The 14,575-nt window shown below is 49.6% G+C and overlaps 1 protein-coding gene across 1 annotated transcript in view; it reads right to left on the bottom strand.

Moving 5' to 3' along the window:
* Positions 1–14,575, bottom strand: part of ITGA9 (integrin subunit alpha 9) — a 301,990-nt gene that overhangs the window by 16,064 nt on the left and 271,351 nt on the right. Inside the window, exons 26-27 of the mRNA XM_053929726.2 lie at positions 12,237–12,338; positions 20–139 (exon numbers count right to left, since the gene is read on the bottom strand). Of these exons, the coding sequence (XP_053785701.1) occupies positions 20–139; positions 12,237–12,338 (222 nt within the window). The remainder of the gene's footprint in view (positions 1–19; positions 140–12,236; positions 12,339–14,575) is intronic.

The raw sequence follows: 14,575 nt of genomic DNA, 5'->3' as shown, positions 1-14,575 counted from the left end.
CCGCAATTGCCACACTCACCTTCCAGAGCAGCACAGCTAGCAGCAGGAAGATGAGGATCCCCACCAGCAAACTGATGGCAATAATCCAGCCCACGACGTAGCCACGGGGCTCCAGGTTGTGCAAGGCCTCGAAGATCACCTAGGAAGCAAAGAGAAAGTGAGAATGTTTCCCACTGGAGGTGTCCCTGGCACAATGGAGCCCAGCCTGGACTTGACATTTGGAGTGGATCAGAGCAGAAACCATTCTGCCCCACCTGGAGACAAACGAGAACACTGCCTATAAAAAACATAAGTAGCTCTGGGAATGGAAATGAGGCCTCTTGGCAACACACGTTCACTAGCTGTGTGACCTCGGGCAAGGTCCTTTACCTCTCTGAGTCTCATTTTTCTGATCTGCAAAGCAGGGATAGGACAGAAACTCCCCAGAGAATTCAAGGGGATAACACAGGTGGATCCCCAGCACAGCACCTGGCAGAGCTTATCCTTGATCAGTGGAGGTGTTTCTCTCAGCATTTAGCAGCATCTTTGCTGGCAGGGAGATTAAAAAAAAAAATTCCTCACCTGAGGATATATTTATTGATTTTAGAGAGAGAGGAAGGGGAAGAGATAGAGAAACATCAATGTAAGAGACATTGATTGGTTGCCTCCCTTATGTGCCCTGACTGGGGATTGAACCTGCAACCTTTTGGTGTATGGGACAACACACCAACTGACTGAGCCACCAAGCCAGGGCAGGAGATTTTTTTGAGGTTGTCCATGGCTGGCTACTTCTTAATTTTTAAGAACTATTTATTGACATCTAATATGCATAGAGAAAAGTGCACCTCACCCAAGTGCACAGCTCACTGAAGTTTCACAAACTGAACGCTAAACACATCTGTGGAACCAGTACCGAGATGGAGAAACTGCACGTGACCAGCTGCCCAGAGGCCCCTCACCCTCCTTTGTGGTCATGACTTCCACCGAGGGCAACACTACCCCGCCTTCTAAGAGCCTGGATTAGCTTCAGCTGCTTTTGTCCTCAGCGTAACTGGAATTCAACACGATGTTTGGGAGACTCAACCAGGTTGGGGCATGTCTGTTCTCATTGCTATGTATCGATAGTATCCCACTGTGTGGATACCCAATTTATCTATCCAGCCTACACTCTTAGGGGCTTTTACAAAGAATGATTTTCAGGCAGGAGGAATACCTGGGAGCGGGAGGTGGTGGGACAGAAATGGGCTCTAAAGTCTGTCATCATAAGCCCATTGCTTTCTATCTGGTTCAGATGAGAGACTCCTGTCTTCAAAGTCAGATTCACGTCTTTGGGTTCTCACCCCTAAAGAGCTATGTGTGGCATCATCTCCCGCATTCAGAATCTCTCGTGGTGTTTTGTGCAGATGAACCATGAGACACTATTGGCCGAGAAGCGTGACCTCAGGCGACTATGACCCCGCTCTCAGTTCCCTCCTCTGTGAAAAGGCGGTCTGAGAGGAGAAATAAGGTGGTTTATCTAAGATCCTGGTGTCTGGTCATGCAGTAAATCTGCTGAAGCTCCTCCTTGACAATGAAGCACGGAGGCGGGCTGTGAGCTCAGAGGGGTCAGCTGCAAAGACCAGCCATTTGGGTCACCCTGGTGGCTTCTTCTCAGGGCCACTGACTGCCCCCTCAGTGTCAGAAATCGGCATCCCAGCAAAGCCATGCCGGAGGCCTGGTTTTACAGATGCAGGCACAGTGAGATCCTGCTACAGTTTAGTCTGGCAAATTCCACAAGAATGCCCCGTCACTTCCCCGGAATGCATGCTTAATCTTTTATTATTTTTAGTGCCGCCACTCAGCTTCTTGGACGTGTGCTAGATGCTTTGGCAGAGCTGGTTCCTGCACATCGCGGCTCGAATAAACTCATTTGTGGGTGAAGATCGGAGCACCCTTCGGTTCTAAGAAGTCATATCTTAGCTGAAAACCGGAGGAAGGAACTGCAGCAAGGACCATGGGGGCAGACCAGACGGACAGCTCTTGTCTCCACCTTGATAAGCTGGCGATGCTGGTCGAGCCCCCATACCTGTCCCCAAATATCTTTTCTCTCCGTCCTCTTGTTCCCATCCCCAGTCACCTGCCCCAGTCCGGGTCTGGTCTTCTCCCACCAGCACTGTTCCAGGAGCCTCGGGGAGGCCTCCTGCAGTTGTCTGAAACAGCTGTTCTGAAACAGTCCCGCCACGTTGCTTCTCGGCTTCCACGACCAACGGCTTCCCTTTATGCCGAACACATATTGTAATTCAGGGTACCAGGCTCTGCACAGTCGGCCTCCTTCCCACCTTTTCAGCCGCTCGCAGGATGTGTGTTTGTGACACTCCTGCCAATTAGTCATCTCCCCGTGGGACCTGGCTTTTTGTCACCCTCAGTGCTCTCCTGCTCTTGTCCCTTTGACACACTCCAACATTGCTCACCTTCCAAACGTTCTACCTTCGATGCATTAATTCTGCACTTAAACATCTACCCTAAGGCAAGACACATAAAGTACAGGAAAAGTTTTATATTCAAGGATGTTCACGGCAGGATTATTTCTATTGGTGAAGTAGAAATATTCTGAATGTCCAACCACAGGGCGATGGAGAAGTAACGAGCAAGCCCACAGGGGAGAACCACAGAGCTGTTAAACGGTGATGATAAAGCGGGCCGTCGAAGTAAGATTTGCAAACAATTCAGACATGACTCTCACACAAAAATACATCGAGTGCACGGCAAAGACTTGTTTAATTCATTATTGAGGGAATCAGCGGGATGGTAAAGGCAGTTCAAAGAAGGGTCTGAATGTATGTGCAATCGCAGAAAAAAAAATTCTGAAATTGGACACAAAACTGGTTGGTACCCGAGAAGGCAATAAACTACATTTTCTGCCAGACAGAAATCATTTTCATCTTTTCTGGCAAAAGCCGTCTATAACTTATCAGTCTTCCATGAGTTGATAGGTGACTTCACAGAAAAGCTGGGCCATGGAGAACTAGGCTGGCTTGGGAAAATTAGGCAGTGCTGTTCCTGAATTTTAAGGTGTACAAGGAGCACGTGCGACACCTGGACACCCTGCAGATTCTGCACCAGCCAGTCAGGGTTGGGGCCTACGTGGCAAATGAGCTCCCTGGTGATGCCGGTGCTGCTGGCTGTGACCACACTGAGTAGGAAGGGGACAAGGGATGCTCTGAGATGCCTTTGGAAGGACATCATCTTTTTTCCCGATTTCCAAGTTTTAAATACTTTTGAAAACATGATAATAACGTGAAAAACAATAAATGTTATAATTTAAGTGTAAAAACCAGGATCCCAATTTAATATATCAAAGACTTCAGCTTTGCAGAAAAATGGTAGAAAACTTAAAAGTAAAAGGTGCTTTCTGAGATTATGGGGATGTTTTTCCTTGTTTCTACTTTTTGCTTTTTAAAAACATTTTTTTAACTGAGCATTTAAAGCCAACTTAAAAATATTAAGAAGACACACTGCTCCGATGCCTCTTCCAAGAAGCCTGCCCACTCTCCTCTTTTCAGCAGAATCAATCATTCTCTGAGTTTTTGTAAACATGGCAATTTCCAAACGCCTTTCAGCAGAGAAAACCTACTGCAGCGTCCCAGTGTATAACACAGAAAAATGTGGGTTCGCTGGCTGTGAAGAAGATGGGCAGCCAGAGCTCTGTCTGCTCAGTCCCCTTCCCAAGCCTGTCCCCCCAATCTCCACCCCAACCCCAGCAGCCCCTGAGCCAACTCAAGGGAACCCTTGGCGCCACAAAGCTTCATTTTAAAGCCACAGTGAGCAGGTCATGGTCCCAGTTCTAAGTCCTTCTCACTCTGAAAGGTAACGATGTAACTTCTTGTCTACAGGCTCCAGCAAAGTGAATTCTTATAGAACGAGGATTCCAATACTTGCTCTCCTGCATCTAACCCACAGTAGTGATTCATTATGTGATTCACGAATGCAAAAATTAGTAAAGTCCATGTTTTCTACCATAATATGAGATGAGGCATGGATATGATTCAGTCTGCAACAGAAGAGAAGGTAGGATTTGAAGCTGCAGGCTCTGACTGTACTTTTCTCTACTTCCAAAATATATCTGCAAAGGTTATTCCTTTGGGGGGAGTCCTGGCCACCCATTTATCCATCTGCCCACCTACCCATTTGTTTGTTCACCCATTTGACAAATGTATATGCAGCACCTACTATTGCCAAGAACTGTGGGGACTCACTGATGAATAAAACAGGGAGTCTATGCGCCTGTGGAGCTTTCTGCTTGCCAAATAGACACTTAAATGCAAATTTATAACTCTGGAGAGTGCCCCAGGGGAGAGGTTCTCGGTTATCAGAGACTGAGACGGGCACGGCAGTCAGAAAGAGTTCCTTGATGAACTGCTTGAGTTGAGAGTCAAAGGATAAGCAGAAGTTAACTACGTAGTCAAAGAGGGGAGGGAACATCAATCCAAGGAGGAGGGAGAGCATGAGCAAAGTCCCTGTGGCGGGAGTGAGCTGGGCAGGGGTAAGACACGGCCAGCAGAGAGAGAGGTCGGAGCAAACACATTGAACCAGAAGCCAGAGGAAGATGTTCAAGGTGAGGCTGGGGCCACATTAAGAACTATACGCATCCCTGACCGGTGTGGCTCAGTTGACTGGGCATTGTACTGCAAAGCAAAGTATCTCTGGTTCAATTCCCAGTCAGGGCACATGCCTGGATTGGGGGTTAGGTCCCCGGCCAGGGTGCATGCAAGAGGCAACCAATCGATGTTTCTCTTACACTGATGTTTCTCTCCCTCTCTTTTTCCCTCCTTTCCCATCTCTCTAAAAATAAATTCATAAAATCTTTTTTTAAAAAACTGTATGTCTTAAGAGAAATGGGAAGACAGTGGAGGGTTTTCACCAGGGCAGTGACAAGGTTGCCAAGAGGATTAGAAGGGAGAACGTTACGAGGGGTAACAAACAGCCCCAGTAAGACTTGAGTTGCAGGGGAAGTGGTCTCCCCAGGGGAGATCCATGCTTCTGATGTAAAAAGAGAAAGAAGACTGAGTGTGGGGGTGCCTGTGTGCTGGTTTTAGAGGGTGGTGGGCGGCAGAGAGCCAGGGAAGGCAGAGGATCTAACCAGCCGGGGAACGGAAGGTGGCATGCCTACGGTCTGCAGCTGGAGGGCTTAGCTGTTGGATGCCAACTCCTAAAACAAGAAAATGAGGAGCATGGGGATTTGCCTCAACAGGGCCTTTAAGGAGGACAGACACCAGCCTGCACACCCAGGGGCTGATGGCACGGCCCAGACGCTGGGCATCCTGCCTGCTGCTGTGAAGTTGAATGCACCTGAAGTTGGCAAGCTGGCATCAGGAAATGACCAGGAGCCAACTTCCAGTCTGAGGCAGCTGGCGAACCTAAACCACAGTGCTTGATTCACTTCTGTGTTTCTGGAAGCTTCCACAATCTGACCATTGCAAATGCGCCTAATGTCACAGCTGGAAATGCTTAGGTCTCCATAAGGCCAGAGGATATGACCATATGGGGTACACCTGGCCCAAGCTGGACCAAGGGCTTCCAGTGCTGGGGAGGACCATTCAGTCAGTGCCACTCACCACCTCGGCCAGGGGGTTCAACCGGCGAAGGTGAGTACAACAGCAAGCTGCTCTCTCTGTGGTCAACGGTACCCATGTCTCACGGAGGGAAGGACTTTATATATAATGAAAAGCAGAAAGAGAAGAGCACCTGGGACAGTGAAAGGACATTTTCACCTGCTTCTGATTACACCTATTATCCTGTGGGGCTGTGGGACAGGGGCAAGGGGGCCAGGCGAAATGTTCTCAGCCGAACCATGTCATAAATTGCTCTCAGCACATAGCCTCCAGAAAGCACCATCGGCTTGGGGGAGCAGGGAGGCTTCCGGAGACGACACCAATGAACAGAACATAAACCATACATTTGGCAAGGTCAACGTTGTAAGCCTGGGCTGTGAGAGACAGAGACGTCAACCACGCCCATGCCCGCCAGGTGCCGGCTTCCAGAAATTCCTTGCTCTGTTAGAATTTGCACAGGAATAAACTGGGCTGGTGCTAATTCCTTTGTTGTTAATAATGGGTCACATTTGTTGAGAACTTACTATGTGCCAGACACTGTGCCGAGAGAGTTTATGTCCTTTCCTCCTGAGAGTCCTCAGAACCTCTCTTCAAAGGGAGGCGGAGAATTCAGCTCATTTACGTGAAGCTATCCAGGGCTCCGCGGGAGCCCTAATTCTCCTCTTGATGAGTAGGATGCCTCTGCTTAGGGACCTGGCCCCAAAGGGAAGGGCTCCAGAATCAACAGACATCTAAGTCTGAACACCATGTGCTTCTGAGGCTACCAGAGCCAAGGGTCACTCCTATGACAAAGGACCAGCTGTTTACCGCTCAGGACTGTGACTCCTACCTCCTGCTCAGAATGGTGCTCCCACTGTGTGTGGGCGTGGGGCGATGGGACAGCACAGGTCGGAGGAATGAAGGATTAGGGAAGACTCGGGGCTCGCAAGTGGGTAGACCTGGAGGCCAGTCTTGGCTCTTCCACTGGCAAGCTGTGGCACCTCAGGCTGGTAGTCTCCTTGCCTCCTAAAGCCTCAGTTTCCCCAGGAGAAAATGGCAGTAATAACGCCGAGTTCACGAGGGCGATGTGAGAGTGACAGGAGATAACCACGTCAAACGGCCCATCCTGTTCTTGCCGTCTCTTTATGCGATGAGAGCCACTAGTAACTGCACAGCGGGTGTACCAGGCAAGGGGCTTTGCATCAAGATGTGATTTGGTATCTCCTAACCCTTTCGGACAGATACTCCCTACATGTGACTAGTACAAATTGTCACCTCTTCGCTCACACACATCTGCCTGTCCATTTCTATCTTCTCTGCCACCATCATCGCTTGCCAGGTGACAGTCACAACCTTCTAATTAGCTCCCTTATTTCTACCTTTCACCCTTACAATCCACTGTCTGCACAGGAGCCTGCGACATTTAAGGACTAGACATTGAAACACGCCATTCCCTGCTCAAACTGGAATCGTACAATGGCTTTCCTGTGGAACTGCCCCCTTGGGTTACAGGGCAGGGGCCCTGCCCGTGTCTTCCATCGTGGGTGTCTCCATTGCTCCACAGGTTCCTGCCACACTGGTCCATCAGCCTTGACTATGGCAAGCTGTTTGTGTCTTCTCACTGCTCTCCCCCGCTGCCACTGGGAGCTTCACCGTGCCGGGCAAGCCACTTCCCTCTCGTGCTCTAGGTCTCAGTTTCCTTGGAGGAACATTCCCTGACCCCCATCCAAAGCAGGTAACTCCCATAACACTAGCCTCGATTGAAAAGAAAACCCCTGCAGCCCTGGTCAGATAGTTCAGTTGGTTAGAGCATCGTCCTGATATGGCAAAGTCGTGGGTTTGATTCCCGGTCAGGGCATATACAATAATCAACGGATGAATGCATAAGTAAGTGGGACAACACAGCCATGTTTTTCTTTTTTCTCTCAATTAAAAAATAAAATAAAACCTTTGTTGCTTCCTTCTTTACTGTCTGTCATCCTGTCAGTCAGCTCTGGGAGGGCAGGGACCATGTCCATTTTGTTCCCTATTGTGTCCCCAGTGCCCAGTACAGTGCCTGGCCCTTAGCAAGCCCTCAATAAATAGTCATCAAGTGAGTAAGCAAATAGTGACCATTAGGAAGCATGACTCAGGCACTGTGGCGAACTGTGCTGGGCTTTTTCGCAGTTCCTCATGGTTACAGTTTAATCCTCACACATGGGGGGGGGGCGGGGAGAGGACAGGAGGACCACCTGCCACCTTTCGATGATGGTGCAGGATGAGGGTGGTGACAGTCCAGTGACTCTCTTCTTTATGCTACATCTCAGTGCAACTTGGGGTTCAACGGGGAAAACACTCTTGCTATGTGGAATGTAGTTGTAACTGCAATCGGCCACATACATGGTAAAGGACAAGTCACAGTCTGCCTGGTGACAGTGAAAATTGTAAGATCTGCGTCAAGAAGCACTACGAGAAAGGCACTATGGGGGCAACACTAGGAGTCAACTTTGCTCACCATGTTAGCCGGGGTCCCTCTGGCTAGGGTGCCCTGGCTTGCGTCTTTGGTTGGGGGCCGTGGTGGGGGACAGAAAGAGAGGGAAGTCTCCGGGAAATAGACAGCAGCTTTCCCAGGAGGAAACTGAGGCTCACCGAGCTGATCTGATACCCACGGTCCAACATCTGGACCCGAGGGGGATTGACTTGAACCCACAGTGCTCCCTATGCACAGAGAGAAAAGGTCAACCCAGAAGTGCTGACTTCCCGAAAGGGCCAAGACTGGGAACTGAACCCAGGTGGTTTCAGGAAAATGCAGCTGAGATTTGCTGCCCCGATCAAACGGTGCTTGACTGGGCAGGTGAGTTGGAAGTAGAAAGCGTGGCTGTGGCCACAGCAGGTTAGTTGGGAGTGAAAGCATGGCTGTGGTCATGAGGCTTCCTTCTGGGGCTGATGTGGACTGAGAAGGGGAAGCCCCAGCTAGGGTAACAAGAGCCAGGTCCCATCTCAAGGAGCCAGCCGCACTCCAAGGGCACCTGGGCAGTTTCAACAGAGATCCTTTAAAACAACTGATTAGTTCTATTCCATGCTGGGGGCTTTGCATTGGTCCAGGCCCTTTCATCCCACATGGCTCTGTGCCTTGCCATGGGGCTGAGTGGCTGCATGGGTGAGGGAGGTTCCCATGCACCACGGCTCAAGGGCTCCAAACATTCACCCCGTGAAATCAACAAGGAAGCACCGCTCATTCACGTGCATTATTTCTTACAACAAAACAAAGCAGAGAACACCAATGCTCCTCAACCAGAAAGTCAGTACTAATCGGTGGTGTAAGTGGTTGAACAAGGCCTCTAGCTCACACGGGAGCTCTGAGGAGAGCTGGAGGTGGCTGGCCAAATACTGACCCTCAGTATTAAGAGAAGCACATGGGAAGGGTATTTGTCACTTTTTAGCAGCCTAGTCCTGAACCCACTTCCAGTGCTGGGGAACCCTCCTCTGTGTGAGTCTTAGGGCGAGGGTGAGGCTAGTGAGCTGCTCTTCCTGGGCTCCCAGTGCCCCAATGACCAGGACCTAACCTCAACCAGGGAGAAGATCCTGCCCGATTCCAGAGCAAGAAGCTCAGAGAATCCAGGGCCACCTGTATCCAGAGCACTACACCAGGCTCCTCCAGGGCCTCACTGAGCCCGTGGTTACGGCGCTCATATTTCTTGACATCTCTTACACCCCCGGTCTGGTTCTCCAGTGTCCCAGGCAATCCTGAGACCTACCAGATACCCTTCTCATCCACCTGGTCCTGCCAAAAGGAGACGGATCAGCCCCTGCCCCTGCTTGCACCTAAGACCTCAGCCTGGTGCACAAACTGCACGTGGCAACGACTTACTCCTTTATCTGTGGGTTTGTGTGTTTCTCACATATTCTGCTCTTTTAAAATACCAAGAAAATGGATTTGCTCCGTAATTCATATAAGCTTCTCCTGCAGCCTGGGAAGCAAGCGTGGGGGTGGTAGCTCGCGGTGGCAGAGCTGATTCCATAGATTCTTGGTTTGCCCTGGGGGAGTTTCTAACCTCAGCTGCTGGCAATTCTCCCTGAAAAGTAACAAGGCTGGAATTCTCAGGTGTGGGTCTACACCAAGCCAAGTAAGCCTGGTGCAGTTGGTCTTGGATCCATGTTCACACCCTACCTGGGAAGTACCCCAAGATCTACTTATTAATAAACAGGGCAAATGCTTCAAGACCCATTTCTAGGTATTCACCCAACTGCTCTGCAAAGCACTACTCTTTCCATGGCCTAAAAATGAAAGACACAAGGAGCCACAGGAAAATTTTTTGATTTCCCTCTCCGTTGCCCACCGTGTAGACTTGATGTGGTTAAACAATCTGTTTTCCTCCTCTTGCCCCCACCCTGCTCCATGCCAGCTGCAAGGACACTTCCGTTTGGTCCCAAGGCCGTAAAAACTTGGTGCCTAATCTAAAATCCTGTGCCATTTTGCCCGATTTAAATTTGGTAGCTACCCTCTACGGAAGTTTCCCCTCGGAAGCACGATTGACTAAGAGGCAGGCGTTCGGGAGAATCACACAGGAAAGAACGTGCTTGTTCTAAAAAGGCAAATCTTCCTTCTCAGAAAAGATTTTTTTTTTCTGCCAGAAAACTTAAGAACAGATTGTAGAACTTCATTTGAGACCACGGATTAAAAAAGGCAAAGTCAGGGAAAGAAGGGAGAAGGGGGCATTGTGGGGTGATGATGGGTGTTACTTTTTTCTTGGGCGTACTGACAAAAAATCAGTTGAAATGAGAGCTTCTTCCAAAGAACTCTTGATAATGAAAATATTACCACAGTGCTCAAAATGGAACTGTAATTAATGTAAGTGGCATTTTGGGGGAGTACAGATGATTCAGTACCCAACAATGGGAAGTTAAGTAATACCTTCCTGGATCCCACACACAGCTCAGTGTCTTAATCAAAGACAATGTTCTCCATGATAGATAGATTTTTGAAAATCTACACAAAGGGCCCTGGCTGGTGTGGCTCAATGAATTGAGTGTCAGTCTGTGAATCAAAGGGTCGCTGGTTCGATTCCCAGTCAGGGCACACGCCTGGGTTGCAGGCCAGGTCCCTAGTAGGGGGCGCATGAGAGGCAACTGCACATTGATGTTTCTCTCCCTCTTTCTCCCTCCCTTCCCCTCTGTCTAAAAATTAATAAATAAATAAACCTTTTAAAAAATAAATCTACACAAGGGATTCCACCTGTAGGAAACCTGTTAATTACTTCCATTAGCTCTTGATTGGGAACACCGTGGTCTACCAGAACACACCAAGCCTCTCATGTGGGGCATGTGTTTCATTCTATGAAACTCTCCAACCAGAGCTATGACAACGAGCAGTGAATCACCATTCTCCTTCACTTCCCAGGTGAAGGTCTGCATTGGCAGTGAAATGGCCCCAAGAGGCCAAAGCCAACTTGAAACATTTGACCTGTCAGGAAAACTGGCCCTGGGTAACGGAGGATTCCAGCATCCTTCCACTTTATCCCTTTAGTTTCTATGAGTAAAATGGCTGCGTGGCCAATTTCTCAGTGTGACCAGAGGAGGAAAGCTGTACATCTGACCGTCCATCCCGCACTGAGTCTGGAAGGGCCAGGTCCTGGTGCGGCTTTGACGTCCTCAGTCATTCACAGGTTCACACGGTGTTCATTCCGCCCCAGGTGATGGCCTTGGGTCCTGCTCACCGCCAACTGGAGCAGGACTGAGATCTCACTGGGGTCGCCAGACACTTATGTTCTACATGAAACTTCCCAACCAGGGTCTTACACGAGTGGACTTTGGCCCAATCCCATCCTAACATTTAGACACGTGGTGTCTCCATGGCCATTAGAAAATAAATTAATAATATTTTTATAAGTCAGCAATCTTTATGAACACATCCCTTCTGTGAACTTGTCACAGCAACACTGACTCTTCCAAGAGAGGGTGACATCTCCCTTGAGATGAGGCAAACTCTGGGGAAGGACATGCAAAAAGGTAGCCTCCTTCCACAGCTCATTGGCAAAACCAGTCACAGGTTGCTGTTTCCCCTTTCCATTTGCCTAGGACTGAGTGTGGGGGGCAGTCAAAGGACGAGCTTCCCCTCCCCACCCTACTAAAAGGCAGTAAAACTCCAAGGCCGCCCTTTGCCTCCAGCACCGCTGGAACCAAGTCTCCCGGTTGCCACAACTTCCCACGTCTCAGGTCTGCATGCCAATTGTGTTTGATTCCATGGAAAACCAGGCAGTAGGTAGAGAATGAAAGAGAAGGTTCTAGGACTCGGCTATTTGGATGTGACCTCTTTAACTTATTCAAACAACTTGTTTTTATCCAGTGTTTATCCATGGAGCAATTTCATTGGAAAGGCAGATGAGGTTTCAGGGAAAGGTCTGAGGAAGATAAAAATAGCCTTGGCTTCGGGGTGGAAATCCAAGCCTTGTCAAGGGTCCTTCCAGACTGTTTTTCCTTTGGCTGGTCATAGCAGGGAGCTTTCACATCACGATGGCATCCTGAACAATGATGCTATCACAACACGAGCAGACCGCAGAAGCTCCCCATGGGGGTCTGGAAGCCCAGGCGGGCCTCCCACAAAGCTGGCGTCTTGCCTCAGAAACCATCTTTACCCTCAAATTCCAGGACCGAGTCACCCAGATTCCCTCCCCTCCGAGAAGGGCTGTCCCGGGGGGGCTGACTCACCGTCATCTCCTCTGGGTTCCCACTGGCTATCTCCACCACCCTGAGGGCAGGGTCCACCTTCACCTTGCCACGGGTCATGAACTGGATGACAGATGAACTGTCCTGTGGAGGAAGCAACACAACTCTGCGTAAGATCCTTCAGTGACAGTGGCCGGGTACCAGGCGGAATGGAAATCCCAAGATTCCACGTGGACCAGACAAATTTATATCAGTGAGGTAGCTACCTCTGCTTCGTGGGCACCCACCTCAACAGAGAGCTCCAGTCTCTCGCGCGAGAATTCTTTCATATCACGGTGGATGCTGAGTAACTATGGAGTTTTGCTAATCATCAACACAGGCAAGCGTGTGTGCTGTGATTTCCAAGTGGGAAGAGCCAGATATTGGGATACTGATATTGACACAGTCACAAGGAGTAGGGAATAAAGAAAGCTGTTTAATCGTGTAAAACAAATCCAGGCCTGGCCGTTCCACGGGAGGCATTTGATTGACATTCTCAAACGTCTTCCTGCTCTGACCACAACCCTCAAACCCTTCCTACGAGTTACTTTTAACTGTTTCCTGGCTCTTAAATGAAGGTGTTTTGGGTTCAAGGCCATTTCACATGGAGAGAGGGTACCTGATGGAGACGTGAGAAAGCAGGAAGCATCTGCCTTATAAATTAGGTATAGGCACCTCCAAGACTCAGGAAGAGCCCACCAGCCAGGCGCAGTCAGAAGCCCTGGTGTGGGCTGAGAGTCAAAGCCACCGATCCAGAAAATGAGAAAATGGCTCCAAGGCCAGGGTGGAGAAGGAATGTGGAAAAAGACAGGGGTTGGCAAAATATGGCTTAGGAAAGGGCCAGAACCTCGGGCCAGTGGTACGGACAAACCATGGAGCAGAGAGGCAGCCTGGCTTTGGTCGTGGAAACAGAGGACAGACAACTGGAGCATTCAGCACCCCACCTGTGGGGGTGGGTAGCTGGGGCTCTGCCATCAAGGTGTCTTGTAGTGCACCCACCCTCATCTACCCAGCTTGCCTGCACGCGAGGAGGCGTACAGCAGACGCCAGTTCTGACCCACTTCTGGTTAAACCCACCGCCAGCAATGAAAAGTGGAGAACTCTCTTAATAGGGAACAGTTCTGAGGGGCCCTCTGTTCGTCGCTGACAAAGAAATCACCAAGACCTTCCTGGGACGATGCACAGGGTGTCACTTTGTGTACTTCACCTGGGCATTATTATGCACTGATTATTGCTCTTCTTTAAAACAGTAATTGCCCTGACTGGTGTGGTTGAGTGGATTGGGCACCCGTCCTGTGAACGGAGAGGTCCCTGGTTCGAGTCCCAGTCAGGGCACATGCCTGGGTTGCAGGCCAGGTCCCCGGTTAGGGGTGTGCAAGAGGCAACCGATCAACGTGTCTCTTGTACATGGTGTTTCTCTCCCTCTCTTTCTCCCTCCCTTCCCCTCTCTAAAAATAAATAAATAAAATCTTAAAAAAAAACAGTAATAAAACATCTTTTAAATACCCTGGGAAGCTTGTCTCTACAAGTTGCTGCTCCAGTCAACTCACATGAAGCAGTGAATAACAGTGTGTGCAAATAACCTTTTACCAGTTTTATAAATGTACGCTTTTATGTGTCAGGACACACTGGGTTTTCAATCGGGGATGATAACAATTATCATCATCTCAGGTATTAATCATGAAAACAATAATAATAACCATGACAATAATGCTGTCAAGGTTCAAGGCCGAGCAGATGAGGAACCTGCCACAGCACGGGCCTTGGTGGTGGCAGAAGAACACTTTCAAAGAAATCTAAATCCTCTGGTAATTAAAAAAATCAGATCCTACATTTCAAATGAAAACTTGTTAAGGTCAAAACAATAAAACCGCAAATTCCCTTGTCCGGGGCCAGACCCTGAGGTCAAAGGAAAACAAACATGCTGGCGGCCCAGGCAAACCACACGGCTGGCGCCGCTCCACATCCTTAGGGAGGCGGGAGGACTCCCGGAGCCACCTCCTGCTCCACCCCACCAAGGGAGGTCAGGGCTGGCTTCAGGGGACTGACATTTGGCATTCTGAGCTCTGGGGGCTGCTGGGGCCCCACCTGGCCTCTGGGTCAGCCTGAAATTTCTGTTGGTTTCTGCTGAAAATGCACTCTCAGGGAGAATGACCCTCCAACGGCCGCAAGAGACACCCCACGGCTCTCTGCTCTCTTGGGTGCCGACTGGACTGGATAGCCCATGGGGACAGCAGTCAGAGGGACATGTGGTTGCCACTGATCACTGAGAGAGAGGGAGATGCAGAAGATCAGACTACGGAGCTGTGTGCCAGGAAGGCTAGAGGCCTTGAGAGTGAATC

This window comes from Desmodus rotundus, chromosome 8 (assembly GCF_022682495.2).
Source record: "Desmodus rotundus isolate HL8 chromosome 8, HLdesRot8A.1, whole genome shotgun sequence".
NCBI lineage: Eukaryota > Metazoa > Chordata > Mammalia > Chiroptera > Phyllostomidae > Desmodus > Desmodus rotundus.
The sequence above is the reverse complement of the archived record's forward strand: the minus strand, read 5'-3'. Positions and strand labels throughout refer to the sequence as shown.